Source organism: Crotalus tigris, unplaced genomic scaffold (genome assembly GCF_016545835.1).
Source record: "Crotalus tigris isolate CLP2741 ecotype Arizona unplaced genomic scaffold, ASM1654583v1 scf7180000017637.401561, whole genome shotgun sequence".
Lineage (NCBI taxonomy): Eukaryota > Metazoa > Chordata > Lepidosauria > Squamata > Viperidae > Crotalus > Crotalus tigris.
Genome location: NW_024096530.1, coordinates 246,004 through 268,563, shown reverse-complemented (window position 1 = coordinate 268,563; position 22,560 = coordinate 246,004). Strand labels below are relative to the sequence as shown.

Genomic DNA, 22,560 nt, shown 5'->3' with positions numbered 1-22,560 from the left:
TGCAGCCATATCAGTACTTCTGCTGGCAGTTTAGAAGGAACTGGTTCTTCCATTCAAAAAAAGGTGCTGGAATGTTGTTCTATGACAAAAAAAGCCATGAGTAGCACAGTTCTAAATAATTCAAGTACTGTCTCATCTGTTTATTTTCCAACATAATTATTACATAAGGGATTATGTTTAGCTAAATATAAATTAGAATCTTTTGCTGAATCATATTGGTTCAGTCTTACTTTAAGATTGTAAGAAACACATCAATGTTCTTTTATTATTAAGGCTCAATTAATTATTATTAAAATTAAAAATGATAATTATTAATGATCCATGGCAGTTGATTTGTTAATGTGGGTTATTCTGACTTTTTAATTCAGAGTTCCTGCAAATAATTAATATCCAGCTTAGTGGTACTCTTCAATTTTTTATAAAAATATTGTAGACTTTGAACTCTTCAAGTTAATTCCAATACTGATTATTTACTCAGGAGTTTTAGTCACTTCATCTGGGCCAAAGTGTGAAATCAAGAAAACTCTTAACTAAATATACTGCTATTTCACAATTTTAGATATTTCAAATTTATTGGCAATAAAGTAATCCACAGTATCAGTATCTCTAATTTCTCATGATTTCATTCCCCCCCAAATATAGGACTATGCAAGAGGGTAAATTTATCATGTGAATAAGTATTGAAATTACACTTCCATTCTGGCATCTTCAAATATATCTTGCAATCTTCAATGCAAGAAAATGCAATGGAGTTAGGGCTAAAAATAGAGCCAAATCATATCAAATGGGCCACATAGTAACCGTGCCCATAATTATTTTTTTACTTGATCCTTAGATTGATATATAAATGATATATAAAAATATATATCCAAAAATTAAACTGAACTTGGGAAGATAATGCTCGCCTCAGCATCATATGACAGCTGTAATTTAGCTAAAGAAAATCTAGGGGCTTGTCTTTCTTATTAAAAAAAAATCAGTACCTTATCTGCTTGAAACAATACAAAGTTATTAACATAGGAATACCTATATATCATTTTTGAAATAATCAGTTTACAATATTTATTTCTCCACAAAAGCTCAATGTATTTTTAATCATCTAATTATGTCAATTATTCAGCTTTGAAAAGATATACAGGTAGTCCTCAAATTAATTGTAATTCTTCAATTACAAATGAAGAAAATTTCATTGGTATAACTATTCCCAAACATTTGAAAGAAATCAAAACAATAATTAAATATCACAAAGTAACTTTTATTATAGTTTTTTTTTTTTTACAGAACAAAAGCAATGCAAATTTGAGAGCCAGTTTGGTGCAGTGGTTAAGATGTTGGCTTGGAAACCAGAAGACTGTGAACTCTATTCCCACCTTAGGCATGAAAGCCAATCAGCCTAAGACACTTCTCAGGGTTATTGTTGTAGGGAAAAATAGAAGATAATAAATATTATGTATCTTTGCTATCTTGCATTATTTGAAAATAATAAAGGCAGGATTAAAAAAGGGAAAACAAATGAAAGTGATAAATAAGAAAAAAGGGAAAGAAAGTAAAAGTAAGAAAGATACAAAGGAACAACTTCTGATTTACTTTAAAGCAATTGTAAATGCATCTTTTTTATCCTCTCTTTAAATATACGTCTCCCTTTTTTCACATTCTAGTCTTTTTAATCATCAAACTCATAAATCATCCTTTTATTTGTTTGTTTTCAGCAAAAAGTCAGTAAAGGTTTCCACTCACTAACAAAGGTAGTTATTGTCTTTTCCCCAATTAAACAAGTCAATTTTGACATCTCTGCAAATTCTACTATCTTAACCAACCATTCCTCCATTGTATGTACTTCAGCAACTTTCAAATATCACAAATAAAAAAAAAAAAATAGGGGAGATCTGTATTGTACTGCCAGATCTGTAATGGTTGCAAATTATCTGCTGGTATTTAACTTTAAAGATTCAAAGTGGGATTTGATTTTCTGCAAAATCTCCTCCTGGCAGGAGAGGTTCTTTTAAAGAACCAGAAACTTGATTACTATATATAAATGAAAACTCCTTGTTTATGGAATATGCCATTCGTTCTTACTGTATGGTTATATAACTTCAATACTGTGAAAAAAAGAATGCAAATGATAATTCTATTTTGAATTGCTTCATTCTGCTTTATTATCAAATTAAAGTTAAGTGTGAAGCATACTTTTAATAACTACATGAAAATTTTACAAGAGTTGGGTGCCTCACATATGTTAAGTGGATTGCCATATTGAATATTTTGTTAAATGTATTCTTTAAAATCACACAGGGATTCTTACACAAAATAATTAGATGTGGTATATAATAATGATGTTCATGTAGCAATTTAAAAATGGTTCATAATTAAAAAGCCTAACATAGCCATTGATTCTGGATAGTTTGTACTACCTGACCTAAAGCTTCTAGGTTTGAATCATCTTTCTTTCCTTCTACTACTTAAATAGCCCAGTGGTTGGGATGTGATTTCAGAAACATTTGTTTTTAATCTATACATATCTGTATTAACCAAATGATACATATCCTTAACCCAATACCATAAAATATGGAATATTAAGTCTTGTTTAAAATTATTTTTACATTTTTAAATTAAGCTTCTCTAACTTGTTAAAAGGAGCATGTTCTTTTTAATGTAACTTTTCATTATTGACTTTTAAGCATTTGTATTTGCTCTTAGCTTTTTCATCTAAACCAACTGGCAACATTAGATGTTTGTGACTGAAATATACTGACAATCTGGTTTCCAAGGTAGAATTCTGTACATTTTGAAAAACAATATACATAAATTGCATGAAATTGTTTTCTATTTCTAAGTAACAGTAAACAATTTCATGCAATTCATTTCAAATATTTTGCAACAAATAAGTCAACTGTTTTATTAATAATATTTCTATTTTGTCACATATTGCATGTAAACCTGTGAGAAAAGCTGGCTGAACACTGTGCCTAGAACAGTGATGGCGAACCTTTTAGAATCCGAGTGTCCAAACTGCAATGCAAAACCCACTTATGCATCGGGTGCCAGGTGGGTGTGGCCCATTGGGTGGACGTGGCTGTGGTGGTAATAGCAGATTGGGTGGGACTAAAAAGTTCAATCAATCAATTCCAACTTTGTAAGATCTTTTTTTTCCCGTGAGAAATTGAAATTGACTGATTGATTGAACCTTTTTTTTTTTTTTTTGCACACGGTGGCGGAGGCCTAAAGGGAAAAGGTTTTATAAAACCCAGCTGAAGGCCTAGGACTGGGTGATGGCATGCGTGCCCACAGAGAGGGCTCTGAGTGCCGCTTCTGACACCTGTGCCATAGGTTCGCCACCACTGGCCTAGAAGAAGAAAGTACTTTTTTCTTCTAGGCACGTTCTCCTCAGCATGAGAAAATAAGATAAATTATTTCAAGTAGTCATGCTAAAAACAGGGTGTTAAGGCAACCAGAATGCCTACCTGCCATCCATCCATCTTGTTTTTTTCTCAATTTTTTTTCTATATGTATCTTTTTTTGCCTTTTTTCTCCTTGAACATTTAATTTAATGTAATTTAAACAATACAAAAGGTTAAAATCCGCACCCCGTTCAAAAGGTTTTTAGATCACATCCTTTTCAACAAGTATTTCATTAATGACCATATTCCATTTGTATTGTAGAAGATACAATGAAACTAATGCTTTATTTAAATATATTTCATTTAGGTGAGAAGCAATTACAGATATTGGCTGAACTTGAGATTTATTTCAATCAGTTGGGAGCTGACTTTTGGCACATAGAAAATGAATTCATAATCCAGAGACTTATTGTTCAGCATCGGGAATATACTATATATATAAGCATCGGGAATATACTATATATATAAGACTCCTAAGTATTTAGCATTCTGCATAATTAATTAATACAGACCAATCATGGATGACTGTAATCAACATGGCTTCAATTTATTGTTATAATGTATGTATGTCTGCAAATGTATATTTTGTATATTTTTGTTTTTCTCCTTTTATAATTTTGTGTTTTTCTCCTTTTTCTTCATTTTTTGTATTTGTTAATAAAAATTGTTTAGGAAACATACACATTATTTTCAGTCTTAAAATAATTCAAAAGCTTTAGCAATATATTTTAATGAGTTATGATTCAATCAGTAACCCTTGACTTATGTCCATTCAGTCACCATTCCAAGTTATGATGGCACTAAACCAAGGAACCTACAACCCATGTCCAAAATTACAGTCATTGCAGAGCCCCTGCAGTCATGTGTTCAAAATTCAAGCGTTTGGCAGGCTGCCCACACTAAAACTGCAAAGGTATTTCATCTCCCACTACCAGCCTATCTCCCTGATCTCTGCTCTTCTGGCCCTCACCTCCCTGCACTCTGCTACCCTAGCTGACTTTTGCCATTGTCTTGCTCCATCGCTGACTCCCAACAGCAGCTCCAGAGCCATGGTACACTAGAAAGTCCCTTTGCATTGCATTGTTGGGCTGGGCCAGGCTTTGGCTTTATTTTGCAACTGAAGCCCAGCCCAGCCCAGCCCAGCCCAGCCCAGGAGTGGATGCAGAGCAGTTTTCTGGTATGCTGCACTCTAGTGTTGCTTTTGGCTAATTTGTTTCCCCCACAGTTGAAAGCAGCCTAAGCCGGCCCAGGAGGATGGTGCAAAGGGCTTTCTGGTGCATTATGGCTGTAGTGGTGGTGTTGCCTTCTTTTTTTTAGCTGAGGTCCAGCCTGACTAGACCGGGTATACTTCGTCAACAGTGAGAGTAAGAAAATAACGAACATCAACTGGGGTGACAAAGCACAAGATGGCATGGTTCTTGGAGTGCAGGATAGTGAGATTGAGTGCAGCTGGGACTGGGCTAGAGAAGCTGTGGCTTCCCAAGATGTGGCAAGCAGCCACAGAGTTGTGCAGTTCTCGGACTGCTTGCCATCCTGCAAGGCAAGGGTGCAGAGCAGCCAAGGGGCAGAGCTGGTGGTGGTGGGAGTAATATAGGTGGTGGTGGGAGTTTGAGACACTTCCTTACCTTACTGAGGTGTGGAGCTGGAAGGGATCAAGCCTGGAATGGCTTGGCTTGGGGTGGATACTCAGTCAATGACCCATATTTCTAGGTTAATCATGGCAACTGGGATTGCTGGGATTCTGGTCACTAAGCATAAGCAATATGGTCATGTGGCATTTTACTTTATAACTACATCGCTTAGTGATGGAAATCTTGGTCCCAATAGTGGTCCTAGGTCAAGGACTACCTGTATATGGAAGCCTGTTATTAAAAATATTGCTACTCAAATGCAATGACCCCATACTCCAAATCATTGTTCCTTAATTGATACGAAAGAGCAAATTATGGGTTACAAAAACTAGGGGAGATGAAATTGAAATACTCAGAGTAAGAAGTAAGAGGAAATGTATGGTTGTTTTCCAAGTGGCAAACTAGAGCTGAATCACAAAGTGAAAAAATACTCTAATTAAGCTCTCTCTCTCTGTGTGTGTGTGTGTGTTTGTATGAGTGTGTATATGAAGTAACATTTACATTTTATGCATCTTTAGTTTAGTAACCAAAGAAAATTAATCAGAAATGAACAAAGGCTAGATAATCACATTTTATAATGTATCAAAGATTAAATTACAATATACATAAAGAAAATGGGCTATGATTTATGAAATGTTGACAGTTCATATAGTAGCCTCAGGAAAGACTTGTTCAAAATGTTAAGGAAAGTGAAGATTTCTCTACACACACACACACACAAACACACACACGTCATAATTAAGTTTTGAAATTAACAGTAGCTAATTACAGTACAGTATAAGTAAATAGCACTTCAAAAAAAGAATTTTATTTCCCTACATTTGTTAGAAATCTAAGATTGTTAAGAGTAATCTAAGTGAAAATATGTTAATAAAATAATCAAATAAAATCATAGGAAAATATATGGGCAACTCTGGTTATATTCCTACATTTTAATTTAAAATCTCCATTTATACTACTGAATGTAAATTAGTATAAATTACCATTTTTCAAAATTCCTGGCAATAAATAGACTCTGAGCATGAGGATGTCTGAGAAACACATGAGATTAACATTAATCTTAAACAATATTCTTTTTATAAAAAATGAATTGTCCAAATCTAAAACTTGCTATGAATAGTATAGTAGTATAGTATAGTATTTTTATTTGATACTATAATATTATTCATATTTTATCATCTCAATGCACTCAGATAAACAAAATTGTGCTAAATCCACTTCCAAAATGCTTAGTCCAAGGATTTTATTTACAGCTTCAATTTACTGCCCATGCTCTGAATTAAAGCTTTTGGAGTTAATAAATATTTTAATAATTTTGGAAGATTCAATTGCTGGAGTTAAGAATTATCCTTCTATATCTTTCTGTATACAGCCATTTTTTTTAGTGCTACAACAAATATTGTCAAGAACATCTACAATATGACTCCAAAATGGCAGCGTGTGTAATAGAATGATGTATTTTTGCAGCATTCAAACAGCTCTTTTATTTTTTTTTTTAAAAAGTGTAAATATAAAAAATAAATTGCAAGTTCATTGCTTCTGTCATTACTGTGAGTCCTGTGTTTGAGAAAGTTATACAGGTACCTATTTAATATAGTCTGCACTGTGAGTAGGGATAGCAAAATAACTTTTTTTTAATAGATAAAGGTGAAAGTTTGCTCTGTCCAGTCATTTCAGACTCTAGGAGATGATGCTAATCTCCATTTCTTAGCCAAGGGAGCCAGCACTGTCCGAAGACATTTCTATGGTCATTTGGCCACCATGACTATATGCCGAGGCGCATGGAACATTGTTAGCTAATTTAAAACCCTGTTGCATAATTATTTGTGACTATTTACTCTTACTATCCAGTTAAACACATATCAAGATACTCATCTTCATACCTTCAATTTTAAAATAAATTAAAAAATGCCATGATTAGCTTCTTTACCAGATTAATCTATCCCTATCCATTAAAATGACTTTTTAATGGATAGGGATATTTGTGTAGGCATTTTTGCATTTGCAGCTATATTGCATAATAACTTAAGTGTACTTCTGGCAAGGCAACTTTCAAAATGATAGAATTCTAGTTTTTTTAAAAAAGAAAAGTATATAAATGTGTATATCTGTGCATTATGAATCTATACCGTATTTTATCAGAATCTATACAGAGGAACAGTTAATATATTTAAGCATGCAATATTTTAAAGTATGGCATCACTTACATAGTATTTCTCCCAGTGTGTTTGCTAAGTAGGAAAAACATCCTTTCTTAAAATGAATGTAAGCATAACAAATCTAACAAAGCATAATTTATACATCTATAAATTCTTAACCATAAACCACTCAAAAATAAACAACTGAAAACTTTTATATTGGTAATGAGGCAACAGAAGTTTTTGGTTTAATTTTCCTCCTGGAAAAGGTATTTCAAATAGTTTACAGTGAAGCATTAATATTTAGATGTTATGAAATTATAGAGCTTTAAAAGGTAATTTGCGTATATTTAAAATATAACTGCATTTAAATTTGTTTAAATTTGCTGTAGAGGGATGTCCTCAATTTATTACGGCAGCTTTTGAAGTTGCACATAACTAGATTATGAGCTGTTTCTAATATTTCATATTATGATGTTTTCTTTAAAAGTAATCTCTGGCTATTGGATTTTGTAAGGCTTTATTTCTATATCACAAAATTTTGCTCCATTAAATAGAATTAATAGGATTAATTTATTAAAATAGAATTAATTAACTTAAGATAAGGTAGTCCTCAACTAATGACCAGATGTTTATTGACCATTCAAAATTATGATGGACCTCCCATGATCTATTTTTAAAGTTATGATGGTTGCATCCCTCACGGTCACATTAGTGCATTTTGAATGCATGGCAACTTACTGCACTGACTTACAACTGCAAATCTGGGCTCAATTCAATTCATAAGTCAAGGATTACCTGTGCAGTGAATGCCTATTTCCTACACTAAAATAAACAGCAACACGTTATGGAATGTCCCAAGATTGCAAATATTCTAGAAAGTTTTAAGTGTGACAAAAAATTAGCACCAATAGCTCAGGTCAACTTCTTAATCTATCTTCAAATGTGTTGGCTATATCTTCCATAAATTTCTAGTTAAGAATAATGGCAGTTATATTTCTAACGTATTTGTTGGACACCCAATTAAGGAATGTTACTGATGGATTTGATGCATTTTTAACTAATTTATCTTTGGATGAAATATAATTATTAGGCAAAACTGGCAGGAGACAAGTAACTACCACCATGTCAGCAAGACTAACTTTTACTGTATTTCTCAAAACTATCCTTTCTACCTTCTGGTTTCTGCTGTTAGGTTCTTCCTGCAACCTAAGAAAATTTTGCCTAGTAGATTCCTCTAATTCAATTTTTCCAAAACTGGCTCCTTCTAGGTGTCCTGGGCACATTTTCCATCAGTCCCATACAGCAGCAGTTCCCAACTTTTCTGGCTTTGCGGACTGACGGGGGGGGGAGGGGATGGTTCCGTGCATGCAGAGTGCAAGTGTGCGCACTTCCATCTGCACAAGTCGTGGGCATGCTGCTTGCGCAAATGGAGCTGTGCATGCATGCTCACTGCTCGCCTGCTGCTCGTACACGAGGAGTGGTTTGTCTGCTGCTTCCGCAGCCCTGTTCCGAATCGGCTGTGGCCTGCCAGTACCATACAGCATATAAATTTGATTGGTCAAATGAGACGATGGGAGCTGTATTCCAATATATAAATATTTTGTCTGTGTAGCTTTCTCCCTCCTAAAATATTGGATCTTTGATGGATTATAATATTTCCTTTAGCCTACAGACACAATATACTTTACATTTATATGGCACTTTGACTGTTATTATTCATGCAAAAAGGTATGTTTTTCCAAGCCAGTAGATATCTATACTTATACTGGGTAGAGCTCTTATTAGTTCTTTTTCTAATATCACTATATTTGTATATGTGTACCTGTGTGTGTACATATGCACACATATACACATATACATAAATCAGGGTCCATAAGTTAATCACAGTACATTTTATTAATATTTTTCCAGAAAAATATTGTTTTATTTAGGAATACTCAAAGGTCATCAAATAAGCAAGGAAGTGTTCAGAAGAAAATGGCAACCAATTGGAACATTTAATATAATTTATATAATAAATTATGGGGATCTAACTTTTGGTATATCCTATATATATGTGTTTTCATGATGGAATCTATATGCTGAAAATAAGCCCCACTAAAATGGACCTCTTTCTGAGGACAAGCCTTATTATTCCTTATTATTTCCAATATTCCTTATTATTTCCAATATCCCAGAAAATATGCAAATTATTTAATTAAAATGAATATATATACATGCCTTTAAACAAAGTTGGTACTTTAAATGGGTTATGACTAGAGTGTAACATCACATTTCCAAGAAAATTATTTGCATTTCTTCTATTTTTCTTTTGCTTTTTCATGGAGAATCTGGTTTGTTGATCAAAATAATTTTAATAGTACTAATTAGCATTTGCAGTATATGATCACATTAAATATTCAGCTTTTTCACTGGATGCATTCATTATTTTGATTTTTCTTTTTATTATTATTCCTCAATTTTAGCTCTGGCTCTTTAATCAATCTGAGTTTATTTTTAATATTAAAAATTCTGTCATATCATTGAACCTTTTCACCAGATCTTTTTATGAAACCATCAGAATTCATTGTACAGATTTAAAAAATAATAATTTCAATTATTTTGCCTAGATGTGTTTGTTAGCTCCTGAAATATTATTCAAGCCTTATTCCACAACCTAATTATCATTATTGGTTTTGCTTTATTTTAGACATTTTTACATTTTTGGCTATTATGCAATATTTAATGAATTGATGTAATGAATATGAAATAGCAACAATACAATAGGTGGATAGAGCTACTCCTTTGTTCCGTTATCTTTGTTGTAAAATTGGTGTGTGTGATCTAACAGCACAGGCAGAAACAATTTCCCAGAAAGCAATAACATTCAGCCATAAGCAGGTAGTTAATTTTAAGACTGAGAAGAAAGCAAGTAATTTATTACCTCACATGAAGAAGATTGAGTGCGATAACTTGGCACAATCTTGAAGGTGATGCTGCCTCTCATTTCTCTCTGGTGAAAGTAAAGTATTTGTTGTTTCGCAAAACTCAAAATAATTAAGTGGAGCACTCAAAACCATCTAATATTTTAACAAAATCATAAAGCCTATAGGTTTATTTCCAAAATTTAGTCACCAGATATCAACAGGGATCTAAATACACTAAAAAAAAAAAAGTTCTGTATGAACCAAGCTGAAGTACTTGTATAATAAGATTAGTATTTTAGAACATATATTTGGTAGTAGCAAGTTGGTTTTTTGTCTTTGAAGTTTTATCATGTTCCCTCTAATTTGTAGATACTTCAGCAACAAATACATTTAGCATTTTAAAATATAGTTGTTAACTACATGACACTTATTAAACATACTATATATAAGTCATTTGCTAAACTAAAGTACAAGCTTGATAATGAAATGGCATAAATAGTAAACTAAAATTTCCAACAAATTACCTTTTTTAAACAGAAACAAAACTACTGAAGACTATTTTTTTAATTCACATAGCAACTCAACAAAACTTGCTGAAAGCAATCCATTATTCCTTTTGTGAAAAAAAAAGTCAAATCAATCTGGATTCTAAGAATGTGATTATTTTATGAACAAATAAATGCATGTAGGAAAAACATAACAAGGATAATTAAATCAGATAAAAATGAAAGCTACTTAATAGAATGCTCTGAAAATACTTTCCTTCCTGTTCCTTGGTATTACAATGTGGAGTATGTTCTAGAATGTTATAAATGAAAATAGAACTCCTGTATTCAACAAAAGGTAAAGACTAATCTATGTAAAAAATAAACTCAACAAATATTAACCCAGATTCTACAATTGTAATCTAATTAAATAGTAAAGTGTTATTTGTCAAACTTTACTCCTTTGTTAATGAACACTGACTGACTCTACTAACACAATCAGTTATTATTTTTATTCCTTTTTTCAAAATATTATTTGGAGTTCATGCCAATTTAAAACAAGAGACAGGATATATACAAAGGAAGAAGAGTTGGAACAAAAAAGAGAAAAGAAACATCAATTTTCCAAAATATTTCTTTACGTAGGCTTAAATTTAGTTTAATTTGGACTAATATTCTGTTAGTATTGCTTTTATAATTTTCTGGCTGCTGATGGAATAAAAACGTGCTAAACATTAACTCCTTTCAGGGAAAATCTGGGCATATTGTTCACAGCCAAACACAGTAACAGGTTCAAAGGAAATATTAAGGCTGTTTTTACAAAATTCCTGCTGGTGAGAACATGGGGCTGCCCTTGAAGAGTATCCAGAAGCTTCAACTGGTATAGAATGCAGGAATGTGGGCAATTTTGTGCAATAGAGCAGTATTTTATACCTCTGCTCTGTGAGCTGTATTGGTTGTCACTTTACTAATTTAAGATGCTAGTTTTAATCTTTAAAGCCTTTCATGGAATGGGACTGGGCTATTTGAGGGACAGCCTCTTCCCAGTTATTTTAGCCTGCCCCAATAAATCAGGAGAAGTCATGCTGTGGTTACCAAAAGTTAAAGTTCTGGCAGGTCTCAAGAAACAAGATTTCTTTGCCATGATGCTCACTTTATGGAACATTCCTCCCCCCCAAAAAATGTTTTATTAGCTCCACCCATTTGATATTATGGAAGGCCCTCAAGACCAGGCTATGTCATTAGTTCCAGGGAACTGGAGGTATCTTAGATGGCTCCACTGATGAGGTGCCACTTTTATATTCTCTTTGCCTAGCAGTTTATATATTTGTTTTTATGTTATTTATTTCTTAATGTAGGTTTTTTACATTTTTTAATATATGTCATTTTTATATTTGTGGCTTTTACCCACTTGTGTGATTTTGGTTAGAAGAGTGGTAATATAAATTTGATAAATATATCAGCCAAAATGGGACTATGAGATAAAACTATGAACTAGTGACATATTACTGCTAATGAGTCACACATCTCTAGAACACTGGTTTATCTTTTAATATAAATATTGCCAAAATTAGGTTTATGTTGCTGATATTATTTTTCAGAGGTATAAAATGGAGTCTTTTAAAAAAATTATATCACAGTTCTTAATTTTTAATTCAGCACGAGTATAATACAAACCATATTCATACATTGTCCATCTTGTTCTATTTGAAAAGTTAAATAAAACAAAAATGAAGAAGAGGACCAAAGCTACAGAGTTTCTTTCTATTTGAGAAAGGTTTGCAGAAAAACAAGCAATCTGAAAAAACAAGTTCCAAGTATTATTAATTAATGCTAGAGGGTATGCATAACTGTATTTTGAGTAATATTTTGAATTGCAGTGTTTTAGAGTTTCATATTAACTCATATTAAAAGTAAAATGAATCAGATAAAAACTTTTTACATGCTTACAAGCATTTTTTGAAGTTGTTCCACTGTTTGATTTGCCACACTAATTCCATTTATTTCCCGAATTTCATCACCTACATGAAGTGTACCTACAGAAACAGTAAAACAAAATGCACTGAATCACAAACTATTCTATTATTTTCCACATATCATTTTATATGCATAATTAGATATTGTAAGCAATTAGAATTTCCTCAAACTATGTGGATAAAAAATCTTGCAAACTTAAAAAATTACTAGAAGTCTAGCTACATAACCACGAACATTTTCTGCTACATTCAATAGGAATATTCCCACTTAATTTTGAATAAAATTGTAGCTCTAATAAATAGAATCCACTCTTTTAACATGGAAAAGCAAGTACAGCAAATAGAGATGAGAACAGAGGTCTCTTATTTATTTACAATTTTATCATCTTTTGTAGACAAATACTATTTTCCAAAATGGCTCATATCTATATTACAAAGACAGTTTCAGCCATTGTGTGTGTGTGTGTGTATGTGTGTATAATATCTTACTATCAGATACTATCAGAAAAAAGTGGTAACATTTAACAGGTTTTTATTTCTTTTAAACTTTGACCAACAGCTTTGTTGGTAATAACTGATATTAAATAGGAATTAGGAAAAAGGCAAATAAGTTCTTATCTAGGCAATAATTGCAAAGAATTGGTGAATCATGAACAAGATATACTGAGAATAAAGCAAAAAAGAAAATACAGACTCCATAAGATATTGTTAATAAATGAAGGGACAGGAAGAAAGATGGGTGGTTTCTTTCTGAAAAAATATTAACTCAGGAATACCTACTCATATTATAAAAATGTTTTAAGAACTTGTTAAGACATTTATTTCCTCTTTTTAAAAGTAAGAACTGAAATTATATGGTTAAAAAAAAGTAAAGCACTGAAAATATAATTAGCAAAGTAGGAAAATATACTACTGTGTTTCCCCGAAAATAAGACTAGGTCTTAGATTAATTTTTGGTCCAAAACCTGCATTAGGGCTTATTTTCAGGTGATGTCTTATTTTTTAATGTACAACAGATATATGAAACACAGGGCCCATGGACTTGTGGGCCCCATATCTGCCCCGTGGGCTGCCCAGAGATAGGTAGCGGGTGGGTGCCCCCCTAGTGCACGCACAGGAAGCGGTGAGTGCTCGGGGGCCGACAATGTCTGGCAGCAGCCCGCAGCCTGCTGGCCCCTTGGGCCGCACCCTCTGGAGCTGTGCAGACTACGCAGCAGAGGTGAGTCTGAATGCTGTGACCACTGTGCCAGCTCTCCAAGCAGCAGGCAGAGAGAGAGTCATGGGGAGGCACACGATCCCGCCCACCTGGTGCACCACGCGGTCACCTGTCCACTCCATTCTGTCTGTCTTTGCTTGCCTGCACCCACGACAGAACAGGTAGCCAAGCAGTATGTCTGGTGGGCCGGATCCCGTGCCTACCCCCTGCGGCACTGCCTCTTGTTTGGAGGGCCAGCCTGGCGGTTGCAGCACTCAAAATCACCTGTGCTGTGCAGGCTATGCAACCCCAGAGTGCACTGGTCAAGGGGACAGTGGCCTGTGGCTGCTGCTGGATACTGTTGGCCCTTGTGTGCTCATTGCCTCTTGTGTGTGTGTTGGGGGATACCCGGCTAGGCTGGTCCAGGTTGGAGTAATGGGGGTGTCTCCTGCCATTTCCGGGGAGGCCCCTGCAGGCCAGTTATGGGCCCACTGTGGGCTGGATCTGGCCCACAGGCCTTGTATTTGACATGTCAGTGCTGTTGTAACTTTGAATGGTCACTAAATGAACTGTTGTAAGTCAAGGACTATCTGTATTTTGAGATTTTTCTGGATCTTGTAAATTAAAGAATATATGCTTTGTGTACGAAGGAATATTTGTCAATGGAATTTTTTGTAAAATGAAACGATATATATTATTATGATGATACCTGTTACTAACTACATAAAAATCTGCTTTGATTATGGAATTGCAAGGCTTTTGACAATTTCTCTATTGGAGATAATGCTCTTACTGATGCAGTAGTTCACTTGTTATCTTTTGATAACAAAATATTTTAACCACTATATTTGTAAATTTTTGATTAAAATGTTAACTATGTAGGATAGTGGAAAAAGGTATATATATGAAAACAATTTTCAGTTCAATGTGCAATAACATAGCTTTTATAGTATAAAGTAAACAAATTTCTTCTTGTTTTTAGTTATGACTTTGAAAACCTTTATAGAATAGAATAGAAATAGAAATTTGAGAGATTAGGGCAGAAAGTGGCCATGGTGGTCCCAGTGGTTGTCAGCACACTGAGTACCATACCCCCAAAAATCTTGATGCCCACCTAGTACTTAGAAAATCTACACATTGACAAAATATTTATCTATCAATCACAACATGTTGCAATGCTTGGATCTGCACGTATACTAGGCTGATACATTATGACATCCTAGATTTTTTGGAAGAATTTAATGTACATGAAGGCCAACATCAGTTAAAGAACTGGCATCTGTGATTTCACATGTTTTGTGTAAATAATAATAATAATAATATTTTGTCTGTTAATGCTGCAAATAATTATTATACAGATAGCCACTGAGCTTTTTCAATTGTGGAAATTGATGCACCAGTAATCTCTTGATTGCTTCTGGTAATATATGTTCCTCAAAAGCATATCTAAATTTAATTGAGGATATTCCAAATGTATAACAGTTGATGTTCAAAATTTCATTTTCCATCTTGTCTGCAAACTTGGTAATCATCAAATCGCTAACTAAAGAATGGATTTTAACAAATACACTTTAATCATGGATAGCATTATTTCCTCTCTAATATTTTATCTTTTTAAAATTGTCAAATCAAATACTCGAGCAGAATTGTTCCAAGTTGCCCAGAAAATAAGTTCAGAAGCAAATGAATTTAAATTACAAGGAAGTAAATTTTAGTAGTTGAACTTTCAAAATTAATGCTTAATGTAAAAGTTGTTCAGCAATGGAAGAGGCCTCAATTAAAATACATACCATAAATGATCTCAACAAACCAAACAGAAATTTTTAAGGCAAAATCTTGTCACATAATATTTTATTTATTTTAGCAGGTCTACTCAGCGTTCATATCTTCATTCAGTCTTGGTCACTATTCTGGTGTTAAAAAACACTGGCTTTGAGGATATAAGGTTCCCATGTGTACTCTCATAATAAATATGTACATTTCTTGGAAATTTAATTATTTATACTCTAAATGCCAGGTAACTAGTGATCTATATACTTTAGATGATATTGAGAATCTGTCCATTATAGGAAAACATTATTTGATTTTCTTTCTTTGTTATTGAGTAATAACAAGACTCAGTGATTCAAAATATTATATTATAGGCAATTTATGATTTTTGATACTAAATATTCAAATGTCATTTAGATTCCATGTCTGAAAATTTGGATAGTATCATATAAAATTTGTATTCTTCATTAACTTTTATATTTACGTTTACCTTGCCTGTGAATCATTCCTCCATGCATAATTCTTGCTACAATGCAATGGTTCAATTCATTCATTTTTAAAGTGATTCCCTAGTAAAAGATAAAGTAATTTAGATAGTCACAATAAGATTCTTTAAGCATTGATCCAGTTTAAGCATTTTAACATTTGACCATGCAGTAATAAGATCTAACCTGTCTCAATTTCCACTATATCTATTAACATTTTATCTCAACTCACAAATCATATGCCCAGAAATTATATGCATACTTCTTTTATCATACCTCAAAGAAATACTTTAACTTTTTGCTCTTTAATAAATAACATTGTGAACTGTGGTACAGATATATTTTAAAAAGCTGTAAGTGCTTCCAGAGAAGTTATTTAAACACTAAGTGCCCTATGAATAAGATCACAGTTCTTTTGAGAATGTGCAGGAGAGAAAAATTTCCATTCTGTTGATGGAGGAAACACTACTTAGGAGCAGGCAATATCTGGATATAATACACAGGATACTGAGAAGAAAGCCTTTAAATTTCAAAAATAAAATTATTTATTAATATAATTTGTATATTATTTCAACTTAATTAAATCAACCTTTTCCAAGATAATCTATATTTATATATATTAAAAGCTTTTTCGGTACAAGCTTTTCTCTGGATATTAAGATTTTACTTCCAGGATTTTTTTAAGTTAATTTTCCTTTCATTTGCCCAAGATAAATTTATAGTATTACAAAAGTTAATTCATAAATTTGATATATGACTGGCTATATCTTACATGCTTATAAAATTAAATAACAAAATTTATCTATTTACCATTGGTTCATCTGTATTTTTTTGGAATTGAACCAATCGCACTCTTGTGACATTCTCCATGTCCATGTCTCCATTGATGCTTTCTGGAGAATCTCCATTTAAGTACGGAGATGTGGGAGGTGGAGTAACTCTTAATGCTTCATCACTGTAAACTTCATGTGCCACTACATCATGAGTTTGGAGTAAGGCCTACACAATGAATATAATTTTCATTTTTCGTTATCTTTTGGTCTTAATTAAAGCATAAATTAAAACATCAAGCTATTCAACCTAGTTCAACCCAAACAGCATGTGTTATATCACTTTCAGTTTTCCTAACAGTAATGACAGTATACTAATATCTCAATTATACATGTGACAGGCATTTCCATATACTACTTACTCATGCAATCCTAGTCTACTTAAGATGCACAGAAAGGAAGTGTCCTTGAACAAAAAATTGCTGATTCTCAGAAAGTCCTTTATTTTACTGAGTTTCATTGTGTGTTAAAAAGGTCTCCAGAAATATGCAAGAGAATCCTTTCTTCCAAATGGATTCCTCGCCTATTTTCAGAGCATTCTTTGCTTCTGAAATGTAACAGTTCAAAAGGAAAGTATGCATTTAGTAAAATTAGCATATACAAACTGGCATGATTCAGAATCAATACAAAAAGGACCTGATTTCCTGTCTCTGAAGGACGACTAAGCAAACTTTATTTTCTACAATTAAAGTTGAGCATATTGATAAAATAGAATAAAACTCTTAGACAAGAAGTCATGTTCCTCTTATTAGACAAAGTATCAGAAGATGAGTTCACTAAGTAAGAGTAGGCTGTCTTGAAACGATTGACAAACAATTGTGGGGTAAAATAATTTAAGTAAGAATTGGCACTGCTATATAATGGAATACTATAAGACTGTATCATTAAACTGAAATCATTAAAAAATAAACTATCACTATGATATTCTTAATTAAGATTTTATTTCTAACAAAATTTAGAATCCATAATTGGATGACAGGTTGAGCCATCTAAAATATCTGTGGAAATTCCAGTAAAAGAGAGGCCTGGCTAATGTCAATATTGTTATCTTTTTGGATTTAAACACTTATTTTTCAAAGTTTATAAAATTACAGCATTTTTGTTTTAACATATTGTCATATTTGATTTACATATTACTTTATGTTATAGGAAACTGAAGGATGCGTATAAATATTTTAAATAATTTTAAAAACCTATAATATTTATTATGCATTTTTCTATACCCATAATTAATATATTGCTATTTCTATCCATCATCCACTGAAATTAATGGGAGATATCCATGCCAAAGAAATTAGCTTCCTTAAGTCCAGTTCGGTGAACATTGGGACGGAAATAATTTAAATACGGTATATGAACGTTCAAAATTCATTCACTAAAATTCAATGAAAGATTGTATACATTTCTGAGTAATTATCTACCCCTTCCCCAATTCTTATTACTTTCAACTAGTAATTTCTTTCGTGAATCTATTTTCCATGGGAAATATTAAAAATGATATCATAACAATTAGTTACCATGAAATGAGGTTGAGTTAAAATACGTTTAAGTTCTTTTGCATCACTATTTTCTGGGTAACATGAAATTTCTTCCAATACCTGTCAAGCATAAGAGTAGATATATGAATAAACTTTGGTAACAAATAAAACTCATGTTTTTGAGTCATGAATTACAAAGAAAAAAGTCTGAAAGAAGGGATTTATTTTCACTTCCTACATCGACTTATACTGTAAGGAAGACTTTAATAAGACTTTAATAAGTTAATAAAAACAAAGCTACATCCATAGAAATAAATACAGTATATATAAACCAAAAATAGGCCATGCAAGTTGAGGCAGTTGTAATTTCATTCAATTATGATTGCAAATGAGAGGCGAGTACAGGGCAGTGATACATGGTAAATAAAAAAAATCTATGAGTAGATAGCTGAGGCAAAAGGGAATAAAGTTTGAAAGGGTAAACTAGGTATAAGAAGAAAAAACTCAGGAAATGATAGGGAGAAGGGAAGTTTTTGTTCGTTTGGGTAATCCATTGTCTCTTCACTTGTGAGACTACTGTTACTTTGCAAGAAGGGACAAGAAGTAAGGAAGTCAATATAAGTAACAGAGGTGGGAATGATTTCTTTGGTTCTAAGCACCTACTTTCTTAAAAATTATTCCTCTGAGTCGATATTGATTCCTGGCAACTATCTAGATTAGTCCCTGCAGTTTACTGGGCAAGGCTATTGTCTCTCTCCTACTGTTGAAAGGAAATATTAATCAGTTGCCAAGCATCCAAATTTTGATCATATGACTACGGGGATGCTGCAATGGTTGTAAGTGTGAAAAACAGTCATGAATCACTTTTTAAAGTAATGTAACTTTGAATGGTCACTAAATGAACTATTGTAAGTCAAGGGCTATTGTTAACAGGAGGCTATAGGTTCAGTGATGCCCAAGAAATGGATGTCTAGAAATTTTTGCAAAGAATCTTGGACCCTTAGACATGAATATATGTTTATCTGTTCAATTTGTTTCCTGTCTTTTATCTGGGAGATACTCAGATAATTTAAAAAACAATGAAACATAAAAATGTTAAATTTGCTGAAACAACGAAACTGTTAAATGATTTAATCTTCTTCTAAAAGAAAAAAATAAGAAGCTTACTGCAACTACTGGGGGCTGTGTAAACACATAGTCATATATGCATGCATACATTTCATTTACAAATTTAAACTATTATTAAATTTATTAAATTATTACATTTAAACTATTTCTAAAATTACCTCTTTGGCTCTCTGTACAGCATCACTTGGTGGATTCCTGATTTGTGGTGAAGATTTTGTATTAATTTTGTCATAGAGCTGTAACAAAAATACGTAACATAATATGACTATATTAAATAATTTTATCAGCTTATTTTATAAACGATTTCTAAAAATTTCACTTAAAACATCAACAACTGCTATCTGTAAATCTAATTTTCTATAGATAACTGTAGAAAATATAACCATTTCATTTTTTCAGATATTTAGCAACTTCTTGCCTGCTCATGATACTTCATATAAAGACACATCAGAAATAAGCAATGCTATTTAATCATATTTTCTTGCCAATAGCAATTTGTAATAATTTAAGATATTTACTGTAGAGTAAATTCATTTCTTAATATTTCTATAGACTTCACTCTTGAAATATTTCCCTCAGCAAGATAACCAACTAAAATGAGGAAATTAAGGAAAGGTACTTGAGCTGCCACCATCTGCATTTTTGCTTGAGAGGATAAGTTGCATCCTGATTTTTTTAGATCTGAAACTGCTGAATTTGCAAGTGACAGTTTTTCATTCTGTGGCCAGGGATTCATTCAATATACTCATCTTCTTTGGATATAGTTTAAAGAAATAAACTCGCCATGTCAGTAATGATGAGCCTAACCCTCACTTACAAAAGTTGTGCTAGGATGACACTTAAGTGGCAGATATTAATGTACAGTGTGCCTGTCAGCACTGTGGAGGTGCTATGACTAGCTGCCACATATCAGATTCTGAATCACATAGAAACCAATGTATATGCAGTCACTGTGAAGGCCTGTGTACTGCAAAGTATTTTCAAGATCTTTAAAACTTAACAGCAAGGGGACAATCTGAATATCCAGGGGAGGGAGGGAGGTATTGCCCAAAGGACATGACCATGGGGTCCCTAAGGATTCCCTTGGCTATGGAACTATCAACAAGCTTGCTGTCACTGGGCATGTAGCTTTCATTGGGAGCAGGTGGTCCCATATATACGAAGGCTCTAATCCATTTAGGACTTTAAAGATGACTACTGGAATCTTGAATTGTAAAACATTCAATGTAGCTTCTATAATAGTGATGTTACATAGGTGAACAGAGGCATGCCTATAACTGCTCGAGTTACTCTGATCTCCAGTTAATGCATACATTTAATTTAAAATGAATGTAGATTTATAGAAACGTGTAAAATATTCTAAGTAATCTAATATATGTTTATTTTTAAGATTTTACATTATTTTAAGCAGGACACTTCTGAAATTATTGTCAATGTACATCTGCAGGCATCTGGTATTTATGCTACTTTTGTGAAAACATGTTTGCAAAGCTTGCTCCATATTGGTTTTAGGGAATTACTGAAGAGATTATATTGAAAGGGAGCATTTTCTGTCTCATCTGCAGTACCAAAAATATTGCTAAGAACTGCCCTAAGTTCAATTAGTTCGGTTTGATATTTCTTATTTGCTTTATTTTTTTGATTATAGCTAAAATTAAATAATCCTTTTTAAAGAGAAAACAATACTTACATCTAGTAATGTATGAAGATGCTGATCCTGAAAAACACTATGCAGAAAGTCTAAGTCTTTTTCACTGCAATCTGTAAGTGCATGAATTTCTTCTAGGCTGTCTAACACCTGTGAAACTGCTCCTATTATTAAGCACAGGGAGAAAGAAGAGAGAAAAATATTTAGGACAAATCATCATGTTGATCATATTTCACTGCATTCATTGAATAAAATATGAATCTTTAATAATGCAGTCTTGTTTTCAATGAGGGTAATATTTAAAGAGCAATGTGTGAAATAAATTTAAATTTTGCTTTTAAACGAAAAAAAAATATGTTCAAAGGACAATGTTTAGTACCTGCCAATTGTAGAATGGATGACCTTAAATATGTAGATGATTTTAAAGAAGAATTCAACAACCGTTATGAAAACATCAGCTTGGTTCAGATAGACAGGAAGGGCTGAGGAAGAAGCTCAGATTGCCCTACCTTGATTCTCTTTAATATAAGAGAATATAATTTTTGTCAGACTTTCAAGATTCTGTTATTATATCCCATAATAATAAAGCAGAGTTTGGTACTTTTATAGTGTCTTTTTCCTGATTTCAAAGCTCTGACATCATATTTTGAATCTGATTGTATCTTTTTGAATAAAAATGCTATAAAAATGAGGCAGACAATTAGCAGTACCATGTACATACACATTTAAATACGTTGCAAAGCAAAACAAAAGCATCTCCTTGAAAAATTTTCAGAAGAGAATTCTTAATTTATAAATCCTAGTTATAACACCAGGAGCTAGAAATTAACTTAGAAAACTAATCCGACTCTGCAAGCAATTTCATGTTGCATGACTGTATAATAAACCTACTGATGCTGATTATATCAATTTGGGAGTTCCAGATAGTAAAAACTGTGAAAACAGACCATAATTGGGGAAATTTCTCACTCTTATCTGAGATATATTAATTTCAAAAACTTCAGAGAAAAGCTGATCTATACAATTTTGAAGGAAAATAAAAATTCAGAAGGATAGATGAGTCAGAAAACAGAGACATAATTGAAAAAAAATATTTAAAGGTAATAAAGGGAATCTACACAAAACAATATGGCTACACCAGGAAGTTTCTAATGCGGTATGACTTAATTCTAAATCTCAAAACAAAACTTTGCTATATTAGGAGCCAAAACATTATCAAAGAAATTTAGGACCAATAACTATTAGAGTAATATACAGATTATTTTAAAAATAAATTTGCTTTTTTATTACGATTATCAATGCTTTCAATGTGATTGAGTTTCTCTTCTGAAATGGGTTTAAAAAATGGGGATTCAACAAATACCAGTAGTTGTTAAAAGGGGAAGGTAATTTTGCAATAAATGTAATTATTGTAAAGAAAAAAACTTGTTATATATTCAATATGGCTTAAATGAAATCAATTTTGATTATGATTAAATGTTTAATGTCT

The 22,560-nt window shown here is 32.5% G+C and overlaps 1 protein-coding gene across 17 annotated transcripts in view; it reads right to left on the bottom strand.

Moving 5' to 3' along the window:
• Positions 1 to 22,560, bottom strand: part of CASK (calcium/calmodulin dependent serine protein kinase) — a 169,969-nt gene that overhangs the window by 28,835 nt on the left and 118,574 nt on the right. For 10 of the 17 annotated variants that reach the window (XM_039334826.1, XM_039334829.1, XM_039334831.1 and 7 more), the window contains 7 exons: positions 21,114 to 21,235; positions 19,582 to 19,659; positions 18,335 to 18,415; positions 16,798 to 16,986; positions 15,993 to 16,071; positions 12,512 to 12,597; positions 10,094 to 10,162 (listed from right to left, as the gene is read on the bottom strand). In XM_039334826.1, coding sequence (XP_039190760.1) covers positions 10,094 to 10,162; positions 12,512 to 12,597; positions 15,993 to 16,071; positions 16,798 to 16,986; positions 18,335 to 18,415; positions 19,582 to 19,659; positions 21,114 to 21,235 — 704 coding nt within the window. Of the gene's footprint in view, positions 1 to 7,236; positions 7,261 to 10,093; positions 10,163 to 12,511; positions 12,598 to 15,992; positions 16,072 to 16,797; positions 16,987 to 18,334; positions 18,416 to 19,581; positions 19,660 to 21,113; positions 21,236 to 22,560 lie in introns of all 17 variants that reach the window. The other 7 variants (XM_039334824.1, XM_039334819.1, XM_039334823.1 and 4 more) reach the window with 1 other exon arrangement.